This window comes from Saccharomyces kudriavzevii (assembly GCF_947243775.1).
Source record: "Saccharomyces kudriavzevii IFO 1802 strain IFO1802 genome assembly, chromosome: 2".
In the NCBI taxonomy this organism is placed as follows: domain Eukaryota; kingdom Fungi; phylum Ascomycota; class Saccharomycetes; order Saccharomycetales; family Saccharomycetaceae; genus Saccharomyces; species Saccharomyces kudriavzevii.
In genome coordinates this window covers 162,522-176,588 of record NC_079273.1, presented here as the reverse complement: position 1 = coordinate 176,588, position 14,067 = coordinate 162,522, and the positions used below count along the sequence as shown (strand labels likewise).

At 40.3% G+C, this 14,067-nt stretch overlaps 7 protein-coding genes across 7 annotated transcripts; 3 read left to right on the top strand and 4 right to left on the bottom strand.

The window, feature by feature from the left end:
• Positions 1 to 78: 78 nt before the first annotated feature.
• HAP3 (Hap3p) lies at positions 79 to 513 on the top strand (the record flags this gene model as incomplete). The annotated part of the gene is made up of 1 exon (XM_056227715.1): positions 79 to 513. The coding sequence occupies one exon, from the start codon at positions 79 to 81 to the stop codon at positions 511 to 513; it is 435 nt and encodes a 144-aa protein (XP_056085979.1).
• Positions 514 to 897: 384 nt separating this feature from the next.
• Positions 898 to 4,323, top strand: PIM1 (ATP-dependent Lon protease PIM1; the record flags this gene model as incomplete). Its single annotated transcript, XM_056227703.1, has 1 exon — positions 898 to 4,323. The coding sequence occupies one exon, from the start codon at positions 898 to 900 to the stop codon at positions 4,321 to 4,323; it is 3,426 nt and encodes a 1,141-aa protein (XP_056085978.1).
• A 372-nt stretch (positions 4,324 to 4,695) lies between these two features.
• MCM2 (MCM DNA helicase complex subunit MCM2) lies at positions 4,696 to 7,302 on the top strand (the record flags this gene model as incomplete). Its single annotated transcript, XM_056227692.1, has 1 exon — positions 4,696 to 7,302. The coding sequence occupies one exon, from the start codon at positions 4,696 to 4,698 to the stop codon at positions 7,300 to 7,302; it is 2,607 nt and encodes an 868-aa protein (XP_056085977.1).
• A 302-nt stretch (positions 7,303 to 7,604) lies between these two features.
• On the bottom strand, positions 7,605 to 9,650 carry NCL1 (tRNA (cytosine-C5-)-methyltransferase; the record flags this gene model as incomplete). The annotated part of the gene is made up of 1 exon (XM_056227681.1): positions 7,605 to 9,650. The coding sequence occupies one exon, from the start codon at positions 9,648 to 9,650 to the stop codon at positions 7,605 to 7,607; it is 2,046 nt and encodes a 681-aa protein (XP_056085976.1).
• A 599-nt stretch (positions 9,651 to 10,249) lies between these two features.
• RRN10 (Rrn10p) lies at positions 10,250 to 10,687 on the bottom strand (the record flags this gene model as incomplete). The annotated part of the gene is made up of 1 exon (XM_056227670.1): positions 10,250 to 10,687. One exon carries the CDS (start codon positions 10,685 to 10,687, stop codon positions 10,250 to 10,252), a length of 438 nt encoding a protein of 145 aa, XP_056085975.1.
• Positions 10,688 to 11,130: 443 nt separating this feature from the next.
• LSM2 (Sm-like protein LSM2) lies at positions 11,131 to 11,545 on the bottom strand (the record flags this gene model as incomplete). The annotated part of the gene is made up of 2 exons (XM_056227659.1): positions 11,131 to 11,364; positions 11,492 to 11,545. 2 exons carry the CDS (start codon positions 11,543 to 11,545, stop codon positions 11,131 to 11,133), a joined length of 288 nt encoding a protein of 95 aa, XP_056085974.1.
• A 1,194-nt stretch (positions 11,546 to 12,739) lies between these two features.
• RPL19B (60S ribosomal protein eL19) lies at positions 12,740 to 13,711 on the bottom strand (the record flags this gene model as incomplete). The annotated part of the gene is made up of 2 exons (XM_056227648.1): positions 12,740 to 13,307; positions 13,710 to 13,711. Coding segments are annotated over 2 exons (570 nt in total).
• Between the last annotated feature and the right edge of the window lie 356 nt (positions 13,712 to 14,067).

Sequence of the window (14,067 nt, the reverse complement as noted above, 5' to 3'; positions counted from 1 at the left end):
ACAAGCAGCTTTCCGCCAATCAGCTACAAGAGGAAGAACAGTTAGTTTAAAGCACAAGAGCACGAACCTGTCGGGAATATGAATGCCAACGAGTCTGAACACGTCAGCACAAGTCCAGAGGACGTTCAGGAGAACGGTGGAAACGCAAGCTCGAGCGGCAGCCTGCAACAGATTTCCACGTTAAGGGAGCAGGACAGATGGCTGCCCATCAACAATGTTGCGCGGCTCATGAAGAACACGCTGCCACCGAGCGCCAAGGTATCGAAGGATGCCAAGGAGTGCATGCAGGAGTGTGTTAGCGAGCTCATTTCCTTTGTGACCAGCGAGGCCAGCGACCGGTGTGCTGCAGACAAGAGAAAGACGATCAATGGGGAAGATATTCTGATATCGCTGCACGCATTGGGGTTCGAGAATTATGCGGAGGTGTTGAAGATCTACCTGGCCAAGTATAGACAGCAGCAGGCACTGAAGAACCAACTGATGTACGAGCAGGATGACGAAGAGGCATCTTAAGGCGACGAAACCAGGTGGCAGACCAGCGATCTCTCCAGTCACCAGTAGGAACCAACGGGGGATTGGTCTTTCCCTGGTACTTGGTCTCATGTAATTAAAGAATGTAACGGTATAGATAATATTTTATTGCTAGGGTGTAATGCAGTGCAGTGCGATGTGTGGGTTCTTTTGTAAAGGGTGTATAATGTTTGCCACCGACGAGAATAAAGACAGACTAAGTCTTTTAGCATTACTTTGATGAGAGCACTGCAGTAATAATAAGCGCATACAGTTACCAGTACGGTTAACATCACATAATACAGTGTGCATTTGTTACCGCTTCGAAGTTTAGTTGCTTTTTTTTTCGGTTTTGAGCTAGGTAAAGGGTAGATTTGCAAATAAGGCATGTTAAGAACGAGAACCGCAAAGACCCTTGGTACAGCGGCAAGGACAATGAGAGCACTTCAGTATTACCGATCTGTCGCTAAGATTGCTACGCCATCTCAAAAGAGATTCGCATCTAGTTTGAACGTGCACGACTTGACGGATATCAAACCGAACCACATGATTAAGACTCCAGCATGGCAGGAGTTCCAATATCAATTGAAGAATCCAAAACACATGGAGCAGCTTACAAGACTGGACAAACAGTTTGCCCGAGATTTGTTGGTTGCGAACAATTACAAAAGCATTCTGGCGAAAGATGATAGTGCACCTCAGAAAAACGACGAAGATGCCAAGATAGTACCTGAAGAGAGGGATACTGATAATGATATTGAGCCCACACGAGATGATGAAACGATTGACAAGGGTCCGGAAAGTGAAGTCTCCAAGAACTCTAAAAGCTCGGCCTCTGGAGGTGGACAGTCTTCTTCATCCAGCCGATCGGATTCTGGGGACGGCAATCCGAAACAAAAACCACCGAAGGCAGATGTGCCAGAAGTGTACCCGCAGATGCTCGCATTGCCAATTGCCAGACGGCCCTTATTTCCAGGTTTCTACAAGGCGGTTGTGATATCGGACGAGAGGGTTATGAAGGCGATCAAGGAAATGCTGGACCGTCAGCAACCTTATATCGGTGCCTTCATGCTAAAGAATTCAGAAGAAGATACTGATGTGATTACAGATAAAAACGATGTTTATGATGTCGGTGTTCTAGCTCAGATAACCAGCGCTTTTCCGAGTAAGGACGAAAAGACAGGCACTGAAACGATGACTGCCCTTTTGTACCCTCACAGAAGGATAGAAATTGATGAATTATTCCCACCGAACGAAGAAAAGGAAAAAATAAAAGAGCAATCAAGGGAAAAGGAAAAGGAAAAGGAGAAGGAGAAGGAAAAGGAGACTGGGACAACTGTCACTGAGGCAAGCGAGGTCACAGAAGACCAAGCCACACCCAAGTTGGAAGACATCGTGGTGGAGAGAATACCAGATTCAGAATTGCATCAACACAAGAAAGTGGAAGCTTCCGAAGAAGAGTCTGACGAACTAAATGATATTCAAGAAAGTGAAGATGTTAATCCGACAGAATTTTTGAAGGATTACAATGTGTCATTAGTCAATGTATTGAATTTAGAAGATGAGCCATTTGATAGAAAGTCGCCCGTGATCAACGCGCTAACGTCTGAAATTTTGAAAGTGTTCAAAGAAATTTCTCAGTTAAACACCATGTTCAGAGAACAAATTGCCACTTTCTCAGCGTCCATTCAATCCGCCACCACAAACATTTTCGAGGAACCCGCTAGATTGGCAGATTTTGCTGCAGCTGTTTCTGCCGGCGAAGAGGACGAACTGCAAGATATTTTGTCATCCTTAAACATTGAACATAGGTTAGAAAAATCGCTACTAGTCCTCAAGAAAGAATTAATGAATGCGGAATTGCAAAACAAAATCTCCAAAGATGTGGAAACAAAAATTCAGAAGAGACAAAGAGAATATTATTTAATGGAACAGTTAAAGGGTATTAAAAGAGAACTAGGTATCGACGATGGTCGCGATAAATTAATCGATACTTATAAGGAAAGGGTGAAGTCACTGAAATTGCCCGAAAGCGTTCAGAAAATCTTTGATGATGAAATTACTAAGTTGAGTACTTTGGAAACATCCATGTCTGAATTTGGCGTCATTAGAAACTATTTGGATTGGTTAACCTCGATCCCATGGGGGAAGCATTCTAAGGAACAGTATTCTATTCCGAGGGCAAAGAAAATTCTGGACGAAGATCATTACGGTATGATAGACGTCAAAGATCGTATTTTGGAATTTATTGCTGTTGGAAAATTATTAGGAAAAGTCGATGGTAAAATCATATGTTTTGTGGGACCGCCAGGTGTTGGTAAGACTTCGATAGGTAAATCTATCGCCAGAGCCCTTAACAGGAAGTTTTTCAGATTCTCTGTGGGTGGTATGACAGATGTGGCAGAAATCAAAGGTCATAGAAGAACATACATCGGTGCTTTACCTGGTAGGGTGGTTCAAGCCCTGAAGAAATGTCAAACCCAAAATCCTTTGATTTTGATCGATGAAATCGATAAGATTGGACATGGTGGTATACATGGCGATCCATCTGCGGCATTATTAGAAGTGCTGGACCCTGAACAAAATAATAGTTTCTTGGATAACTATTTGGATATTCCTATCGATTTATCAAAAGTGCTCTTTGTTTGTACAGCAAATTCTTTGGAAACCATTCCAAGACCTTTACTAGATCGTATGGAGGTCATTGAATTGACGGGATATGTTGCCGAAGATAAGGTTAAGATTGCCGAACAATATTTGGTTCCAAGTGCCAAGAAAAGTGCCGGTTTGGAGAATTCTCATGTCGATATGACAGAAGATGCGATCACGGCATTAATGAAGTACTACTGTAGAGAAAGTGGTGTAAGAAATTTGAAAAAACACATTGAAAAAATTTACCGTAAAGCCGCCTTACAAGTCGTAAAGAAATTGAGTATTGAAGATTCACCAACTTCACCAGATGATGCCAAATCCAAGGAAAATATTCCCTCCGAAGAAGAGAAGGCGGACAAAAGCAGCAAAAACTCATCAAGGAAAAGTAAGGATAATGATTTGGAGAAGACAAAAGATGATATTGAAGCTTTGAAAACTTCTGAAAAGATCAATCTTTCCATATCCCAAGAAAATCTAAAAGATTACGTTGGTCCTTCAGTGTACACCACAGATAGATTATATGAGACTACTCCACCGGGTGTAGTAATGGGGTTGGCATGGACTAATATGGGAGGCTGTTCATTGTATGTAGAATCTGTCCTTGAACAACCATTGCACAACTGTAAGCATCCAACGTTTGAAAGAACCGGGCAACTGGGGGATGTTATGAAGGAATCGTCAAGACTGGCCTATTCTTTTGCCAAGATGTATTTAGCACAAAAGTACCCTGAAAACAGGTTTTTCGAGAAGGCTTCCATCCATTTGCATTGTCCTGAAGGGGCAACGCCCAAAGACGGTCCATCAGCAGGTGTAACCATGGCTACCTCATTCCTATCTCTAGCATTAAACAAGTCAATCGATCCAACAGTCGCCATGACTGGTGAACTGACCCTTACCGGTAAAGTCCTACGTATCGGTGGGTTGAGAGAAAAAGCCGTGGCGGCAAAGAGATCCGGTGCCAAGACCATCATTTTCCCTAAGGACAATCTAAACGATTGGGAAGAACTTCCAGATAATGTAAAGGAAGGGCTGGAGCCCTTGGCTGCAGATTGGTATAATGATATATTCCAAAAATTATTCAAGGATGTGAGTACGAAGCAAGGTAACTCGGTATGGAAAGCTGAGTTCGAAATTTTGGATGCTAAAAAGGAGAAGGACTAACTTGCCATCTAAATAAAAACCCCTAGTTTGAACATTCTGTAAATATTTAAATATAAACATCATTTTAATCACATAAATATTAAATGTTTTCTATTCAGTTGTGATTTGGTTGGAGATCACAAATGGCAAAATCGCGTAAAGGATATTTATGATATGCCCTTTTAGGAAATCTAATTGCTTACCGAAAAAAACAAGACAACGAAAAATTTCGAGCAAGATAATGGGATGCTAACTTATTCTCATCAATTAATTCCTGAGAGTAAAAGTAGATATCTTGTGATTTATGCAGTCGTTGTGCATTTAGGTCAATTGAGTTCATAAACGTTTTTTTTCCACATTAAAAACTAGCGTAACTTTTGATTGTGATAAATAATGTCTGATAATAGAAGACGTAGACGTGAAGAAGATGATTCCGACTCAGAAAATGAATTACCGCCATCTTCCCCTCAGCAACCTTTCAGAAGGGGTATGGACCCTGTTTCCTCGCCTATTGGTTCTCCAGATATGATTAATCCTGAAGGTGACGATAACGAAGTTGATGATGTGCCGGACATTGATGAAGTAGAAGAAGGAATGAACGAAGTCGATTTGATGGGCGATGATATGTACGAGGACTATGCGGCTGATCAGAACAGGGATAGGTATGATCCAGGTCAAGTTGATGATAGGATACAGCAAGAGTTATCTCTGAGCGAACGTCGCCGCATTGATGCTCAGCTAAATGAAAGAGATAGGCTACTAAGAAACGTTGCCTACATAGACGATGAGGACGACGAACAAGAAGGTGCCGCACAATTAGATGAGATGGGTCTTCCAGTGCAAAGACGAAGAAGGAGAAGGCAGTACGAAGATTTGGAAAATAGCGATGACGATCTGTTAAGTGATATGGAAATTGATCCATTGAGAGAAGAACTGACCTTAGAATCTTTGAGTAATGTGAAAGCTAATAGCTACTCGGAATGGATCACCCAACCTAATGTTTCAAGAACTATCGCCAGAGAACTGAAATCGTTCCTGCTGGAATACACGGATGAAACCGGTCGCTCCGTTTACGGTGCACGTATTAGAACATTAGGTGAAATGAATTCAGAATCTTTGGAAGTTAATTATAGACACCTCGCTGAATCCAAAGCTATTTTGGCATTATTTTTAGCCAAGTGCCCGGAAGAAATGTTGAAAATATTTGATATAGTTGCCATGGAGGCGACAGAATTACATTATCCGGATTATGCCCGTATTCACTCGGAAATTCATGTGAGAATTTCTGATTTTCCAACAATATACAGTTTGCGTGAATTGCGTGAATCAAATTTGACATCTTTGGTACGTGTCACTGGTGTGGTGACAAGAAGAACAGGTGTTTTCCCTCAGTTGAAATATGTTAAATTCAACTGCCTAAAATGTGGCTCCATCTTGGGTCCCTTCTTTCAGGATTCTAATGAAGAGATTAGAATTTCATTCTGTACAAACTGTAAATCAAAAGGTCCTTTCAGAGTCAATGGAGAGAAAACGGTTTACCGTAACTACCAAAGAGTCACCCTACAAGAGGCACCAGGGACAGTTCCTCCGGGTCGTTTACCAAGACACAGAGAGGTCATTTTATTGGCTGATTTGGTCGATGTATCCAAGCCAGGTGAAGAGGTTGAAGTTACAGGTATCTACAAAAACAACTACGACGGTAATTTGAATGCAAAGAACGGCTTCCCCGTTTTTGCGACAGTTATTGAAGCGAATTCTGTTAAAAGAAGAGAAGGTAATGCAGCAAATGAAGGAGAAGAGGGTTTGGATGTTTTCAGTTGGACCGAAGAGGAAGAACGCGAGTTTAGGAAAATTTCTAGAGATCGTGGTATAATAGATAAAATTATATCTTCTATGGCACCATCAATCTATGGCCACAGGGATATCAAAACTGCTGTGGCATGTTCGTTGTTTGGCGGTGTTCCAAAAAACGTTAACGGAAAACATTCCATTCGTGGTGATATCAATGTCTTATTATTAGGTGACCCAGGTACCGCCAAATCTCAAATCTTGAAATACGTCGAGAAAACAGCCCACAGAGCTGTCTTTGCCACAGGTCAAGGTGCTTCAGCTGTCGGTTTAACTGCGTCCGTTAGAAAAGACCCCATTACTAAAGAATGGACCTTAGAGGGTGGTGCGCTAGTGTTAGCCGATAAGGGTGTTTGTTTGATTGATGAATTCGATAAGATGAACGATCAAGATCGTACATCTATTCATGAAGCAATGGAACAGCAGAGTATTTCTATTTCTAAAGCAGGCATTGTTACGACGCTACAAGCACGTTGTTCAATCATTGCTGCAGCAAATCCAAATGGTGGTAGATACAATTCAACGTTGCCTTTAGCTCAAAATGTTGGTTTAACTGAGCCAATTCTCTCTAGATTTGATATTTTATGTGTCGTTAGAGATCTAGTTGATGAGGAGGCTGACCAGAGACTGGCTACGTTTGTTGTTGATTCTCATGTGAGATCTCATCCCGAAAACGACGAGGATGAAGAAAATGAAGCGCCCAAAGATAATGGTGAGTCGGCAATAGAACAAGGTGAGGATGAAATAAATGAGCAACTTACTGCAAGACAAAGGAGGCTTCAAAGACAAAGGAAAAAAGAAGAAGAAATTTCCCCAATTTCACAAGAATTATTAATGAAGTATATCCACTACGCCAGAACCAAGATTTATCCTAAACTGCATCAAATGGATATGGATAAGATTAGTAGGGTATATGCGGACTTAAGAAGAGAAAGTATTTCTACAGGGTCATTTCCCATCACCGTTCGTCATTTGGAATCCATTTTAAGAATCGCAGAGTCCTTTGCTAAAATGAGGTTATCTGAATTTGTATCATCTTATGACCTGGATAGATCTATCAAGGTTGTGGTTGATTCGTTCGTCGATGCTCAAAAGGTAAGTGTTCGTCGCCAACTCCGGAGATCTTTTGCTATTTATACCTTGGGTCACTAATGCTACAATTAATTAGACTTCTCGCCATAAAATCTACAAAAAATCTTCGTTTAATTCCGTGCATGGGTAATTAATTCCCTTTTCAGTATATAAGCTTCCCTCGCCCTCCGTATAATTTTCATACATTGTATTTTTAATTTTAATTCGACTGAATATATACAGCCTTTCCATATATTATCCTTCCAAGAAAAAAAAAAGAAGATCAACTGAAAATTGTTTTATTGCAGACGTATTATGATATATTTTGCCTCTTAATAATATACATTTATTATAAAGTGAAGAGTAAGGAAAATAATACCCACTTATTCAGTAACGTTAGGAGTTTCGCAAGAAGCTTCAGTAGAAGCTTCAGTAGGAGCCTCCGTCGTTTCTATCTTTTCTTCAGGTTTTGGAGTAGTCTTGGCATTCGCATCAATACCAAATATTCTGTATAATAGCTCATGGGTATCTTCCTTACAGACCATTAAATTGATGCATTTGTTACCCTTCCAAACCGGTAAAAACAAGTTCTCCTTTGCAGGGTCGTTTCTTGATACATCAACGAAAGCACAGCCAGAGCTCAATTCCGTCATCTTTTCGACAAAATCGTCATCAATATTCTTGGAACGAATGTCATCAAAATTAGGGAATGATTCGATCAACAAATGTTTCAGCATTTCCAAGTTAGCTTCAACAATTCTATTGGATTTCATATGATGTTTCATTATTGGCAATGACTCACTTTGGATTCTCCACGAACATTCAATGTCACTTCTTTGGGAGATAAACAATTTCACACCGGAATAAATAATCTTCAACCTGTCGTCATTGGCTTGAATAACGTCCTTCAAAGCTGGGCATACAGTGTAAACGACTCTGGTTGGTTCACCGGTGGCGTTACGCACTAGACAGGTGTTTCTGTCGAAAATGTTGTCGATACCATAAAAGTCCCAGCAAACCTTCAAAGCTTCGTGTTGTGGGTCAACAAAGACAAATGGTTCTTCGTTGGCATCACGGGGTAATCTTTCTTTCTTTTGGACTTCTTCCACCTTCATTTTTTTTGTTTGAGGTTCTTCAGATTCTAAGGCTGGAGTTTCTGAAGATAGTTTCTCTGCAGCCGCTTCGATGTTATCTTCAACTTTTTCGAAGACACTGATGAAAAACCCTCCTGTATTTTGTTGGTGGGGATAAACTCTCATACAATTCTTCAGATTGAACTTAGAAGCTTCTTCTTCAGATGGTGGAAAGAAACTTTCTAATGTACCTTCGTCCCCCTTGTTCTTCTCTGTCAGGTTTCTATCATAAACGGGCCATTTAGATACACCCTTGGACCTTATTAAACCAGTAAGTTTATCATCACAATTAACTAACCTAATTTTGTCGCCCCACTTTCTTAGTGCCTCCGCAATGACAGCCTCATTTTCAATAGGATTTAAAGAACAGGTCGAGTAAACCAATCTACCGTTGCTCTTTAGAAGATGCAGACCTCTGTTCAGGATATTTAGTTGAACAGTATGCAAACCAAGCCCTGCTTGTGTGTTCCAATCTTTCCAAACGTTAACATTTTTCCTCATGGTACCATCACCAGAACATGGAACATCACAAAGAATTCTGTCGAATTTCAAAATGTCATTCTTTTTATTTGAGTTGCCGTGTAATCTAATGCGTGGGAAAAACTGAGCATCATGATTAACAACCATCAAATTAGCACTATTCAATCTCTTCAATTGGTGAACCAACATATGAGATCTTCTAGCATCGGCATCATTCGCTACAACGAATCCAGATGGTTCATCTGTATCTTTATGTAAGGCCTCAATTAGCTGAGCAGTTTTTGAACCAGGAGCAGCGCACATATCCAAAACGGTATGATGAGGTTTCACTTCAAGAACGATTGGGGGAATCATTGAAACAGCTTCTTGTCTTGAGATGTTACCAACCGCGTTTTCAACAACCAAGAACCTCTGGGTTTTTGCAAATTGTTCATTTTTTCTAATGACTGTCTTAGGAACATCCAATTGCCAGGCGAGATGGTCTGGATACCAAGGTAATTCTACAGGGGCCTTGATTTTTTCACCTTCGAATTCAACATTAGTCAAGTTTGGTAGATGCCTTTCCTTGAATAGATCCAAAACCTCGCCAGCATGCTTTCTGGAGCCTGTAATTCTAAAGGTCAGAGGTAGTGGGGTCTGGCATGTTTTCTTGAACTGTTCCCATTGGTCTTCTGGAAAAAGAGCTAAAGTCTTGTAGTATCTTTCCCATTTTTCATTTTCCTTTTCTAGTTCTGACCAGTTCTTTTGAGCTCTTGAGTCATCACGGGCTCCAAAAGTCTTCTTGTTTCCCTTTTTGAAATTCTTTCTTCTAGCCATTTTTGCAATGCGTGCCTTGAGTTGAATGTAGTGGAGAGAAGTGCTGGAAACAATAGCTTTGTGAATTTGTCAGTCAATCAAGTGTTTTTAAAGAACTCATCGCCAAATTTTTCAAAGTGAAAAAAAAAAATGCTTCATAAAGAAAAGAGGACACACAGTCATTTGATACGTAAAAGGAAATACTAAGCTAGCAGTGGTGATTGAATACTGTGTAGAAGTAGTAGATACTGGCTTATACGTATCCAAGCGGGTGCCTTTGTTCTACTACGCATGTTTAGAAGGAAATATAAAATGATTATCTCGAAAGCGGGCATCTAATTGCTCTGCTCTTGCACCGTATCGATCGGACACGCCAGATCCATCGTCTTAAAGTACTTGTTACACTGCGTCTACGATTGCAACTGAAGTAACTCTTGTTTTTGTGAACGCAGAATCTAGTGCATGCTGGCAAGGCGTCATTTTTTTATGCTTTAGCAGCTTTTTCCTTAACACTACTTGAAGCGTAATTACTGATAAGGGTATGATGTCCTTTCCTTGGGTACATAGTGGCGCCCGAAGCTTTCAGCCACTGCCGCAATGTTAAAGGGGTCATGATGCATTCAAATGTTGCCTGGAGCGTGTCTATAATCGATATGTTTCGATACAAATGCGCATGGTCCCTTTCCGATTATTTTATTTTGGTTAGCGTCTGCTGTATTGGTGCTAGTCAAATAGTCTTTCACCCATTTTTCAACAAGCAAGCCCAATGTAACAAGGCTTGTCTCATCAAATGCGTTGATTAAATGGGGATACCTACTCAGACACAATTGGGTCGCATAGTAGTGGACCACACGTAAATCAATATCGGGAATGATATTGCCTTCGAACACACCCTCATTTCTGTCCTTCTCTGCATCAGCATCTAGATCTTCCCTTGTTTTGAACGGTATAGGGACAGCATTATCTATCTTTTCTGCAAGCACTTCATCGGCGCTCACCACATGTGTTCCAAATTCCTTTATTATGTTGCTGCAAGCTTCATAAACATTCCTATCCATTTTGTTCTGGGGGTCAGTGCAGATATTCCGGATATGTAGCCACTTCGGAGTTTATGCGGTTATATTTTGTAAATAACACTTACACTCAGCGTCCTCGTACGTTGATCTGCATTTCATGGCATTCGCTTCTCCATTATGCGCATTTAGCAGAACAAAACAAAATAGAACTAGATGATAAATTTACAGGGAGAAAATGCAACAAAATGCTAAACTTTTCTGGTCTGGTTGGGCAGTTTATGATCTGGTGAAAAAACTTGCATGATGATGAGGCAGGAGTTACTGATTTTGTGTTTTTTCAACACCGGCAATTGAGAAATTAATACAAATCGTTGAATTATCTTTTGACCTACATATATACATATACATATAATCTCAATTTTTTGTAACGATACCTGTGTACAAACTAGTAAAAATGAATGCCTTGAAAATAAACAGCACCTTCCTCATTTCCTTTCGGTCATCACCTCCCTTCTGGTAGCGTCTTGTAGTAAATTCGTATCCACCATGTTCTTGTTTAGATAAACATATCTGACTGTGGAACCTCTTATAAAGATGTTCCTTACTGAACCCAAATGCGGATATTTATTTTCGTCTGTACATGATATGTTGTCCAGCTTCAGGTTTAGGAACTGGTCTACAGACTGTAGTGTACCTTTTATTTCGATGTCATTTTTTAACTAAATCAAAACACAATAACAGCAACAAGCAAACGTTAGTATTTCAGCTTTTTGAAAAATTGATGTACGACAGCCGTTAGTTTTCCTGTATCAAAGGGCATTCGGATGTAAATTATTATAAACATACCTCTACGACCACTTCTTGGTCGACCAAAGTCTTGAAAAAAGAGAAGAAAAGCATCCTTGTTAAATGTTATTAGTGAGAAGTATCTGTGTGAAAGTAGAGTATTCCTTGGTTAAATCCCCGATGTGTTTTCTTTGTATGCCGTATTATACATAGAAGTATTCTGTTTCGGTTTTTATTTTTTTTGGTTCAAAACTTCTTCATGCGCTGAAATTGAGAGAAAAGGAACAGTGCCAGTGACATAATAACAATAGCGGAAAGGAAGGCTCTCAAAGAAGAGACGCCTGAAAACTCCTTCAACTAAAAAACGAGCCTTGGATTCTGTCCCACTTCATCATTCACATCATTTTCAAGATAGCTTTCCCCCCTTAGGCCGCCAATATAGAATTAACAGTTTTTTATGTTTAGTTCAAAGGATCATTCTTAAAATGGGCTACATAAAGTATTTGTAAAATCATAAAACCAATGATATACCACAAAAAATGACACGATTGAGAAAGAGGAGAGAATAAAAAACTTTAATGCCTTTTCTTGATGTAACCCCCCAGCCACTCTTTTTCTAAAAACCGTATTATTCCTGCTTTTCTCCATAGAAAGTTCGATAAGGGTACCTTCCGCCTTGATAATGAACGAACCCGAGATTTTGAGGACTTAAGATAGTTCCGCACTTATAAGTGTGTGGATAAGCTATCTTCAGGTGATAGTGCATTCGCGAATGTGGCTGATATTCATTATACTTTGATAAACTGCAAGTACAACAATCTCGCATAATGCAGAGGGTGATAGACCAATGGGTATACGATATAGAAACGATACATACCACGAATAATAATCATGACTGTGCTGCCTGTATACACGGCAAAGGAGTTCTCAATTTTAGTGGCATTGTTAAGGAAATCCACTATAAAAAATACCGTCATGTCTTGTTTCCTCCTATCATAACAAATCAATTCATCCCTGGACGCCCCGAATACATACCAATACTACACGATTCCATTAAGGATTAAGCGAGCACATCTAACCCGTGAAATGACTTATTTGGGAAGCTTAAGCGATATCTAGGGCATCACTGCTCATTCTCGGCCGGATATCAACCAGTATTGATAAGGTATATGGACGATTGGCTTCTAGCTATTTCCATTTCCATTTCCTTTAGAATTTATTATTGTATTTGGCACATTTTAGAGAAAATAAAACATATATAGAACAATAAGAACGTACATAATCTCTTAATTAATTATTTGTAATCAGTTAAGCGTCTTCCTTCAACAAAGCATCTCTCTTTTCAGCAACTCTTTGGGCTCTTCTGTCACGAGCAGCTCTGTTCTTCAATCTTCTAGCTTCAGCTTCTTCGTTCAAAGCCTTTTCACGTTGAGCATCAGCCTTAGCTTGGATAATGTGTTCAACCAAAGCTCTCTTGTGCTTGAAAGCGTTACCCTTGGATTCCTTGTACAGAACATGGTACAAATGTTTGTCAATCTTACCAGCATCACGGTACTTGGCCAATAGTCTTCTCAAGACACGTAATCTTCTGATCCAGACAACTTGGGATGGTAAACGAGCTTCTCTGGTACCCTTTCTCTTACCGTAACCACTGTGACGACCTTCTCTTTTAGATTGAGCGTGGGCTCTGGTTCTGGATTTGGAGTGGACAGTAACGGCCTTCTTGACGATGGTGCCGTTCTTGACCAATTTTCTGATGGCATTTCTGGAGTTGGCTTGAGCAATTTCAGAGGTTTCGTTTGGGTCTAACCAAACCTTTCCCTTACCAACACCGACAACAGAAGCGGCAAGTCTCTTTTGAGTACGCAAGTTAGCCCTGTGAAAAAAAAGTATTTTTGCAGATTCATTTGCAATGATAGATGTTAGTAAAATTGCTTCTATTCGGATGTTGAAACCAGCTCAAAAGTAAAAGGATATAATTCATAAGGTTTGATGCGCCGACATCAAATCCGCGGTCCTAGTTTATCCGAGATGGGCCTAGTGCTGTCCTACTCTTTAGTTTCATAGATATCATAGCGGCTCATATGACTGTCAGTTGAGAATCTTCAATTTCATTCATGGATATGACGCCGCTTCACTGTTCATACGCTAGGAATCGCGCTCGAACCTCATTTTTATCTTCTTTTCTGATCATTTTTGAATCAGGAGCCCTCAGACCGTCTTTTACGATGCACTCTAGCCAACGGTTTCACGCTTTTAATATCACTGTTTCACATACATTTTCCTCTAAATTTATTGGTGACTTTTCTGTTCGATTTGATGAAAAACTCAACCAAATACTAGCATTGTAAAGATATATTATCACTATCCCATTGTAGATACAGTGTCTCTGGAGGTTAGAAGAACCTGGAATGGTGGAAAGAGGGAGCCTATCTGGCCGGGCCGCGCAATTCTCATGACGATTGCAACACGGTTGGCAGACGAGACAGGGCGAGCTGTACCGCAGTGATGCGAGCCTGCGCTAAGCTCATTACTTATCGAAGCCTCGCAAGTCCACTTCACAGAGGGACGCGATGCATCGCTAGAAACGTGAAAATGGTAGACGTAGAACAGTTTTTGAAAGTCTTCGGATGTAT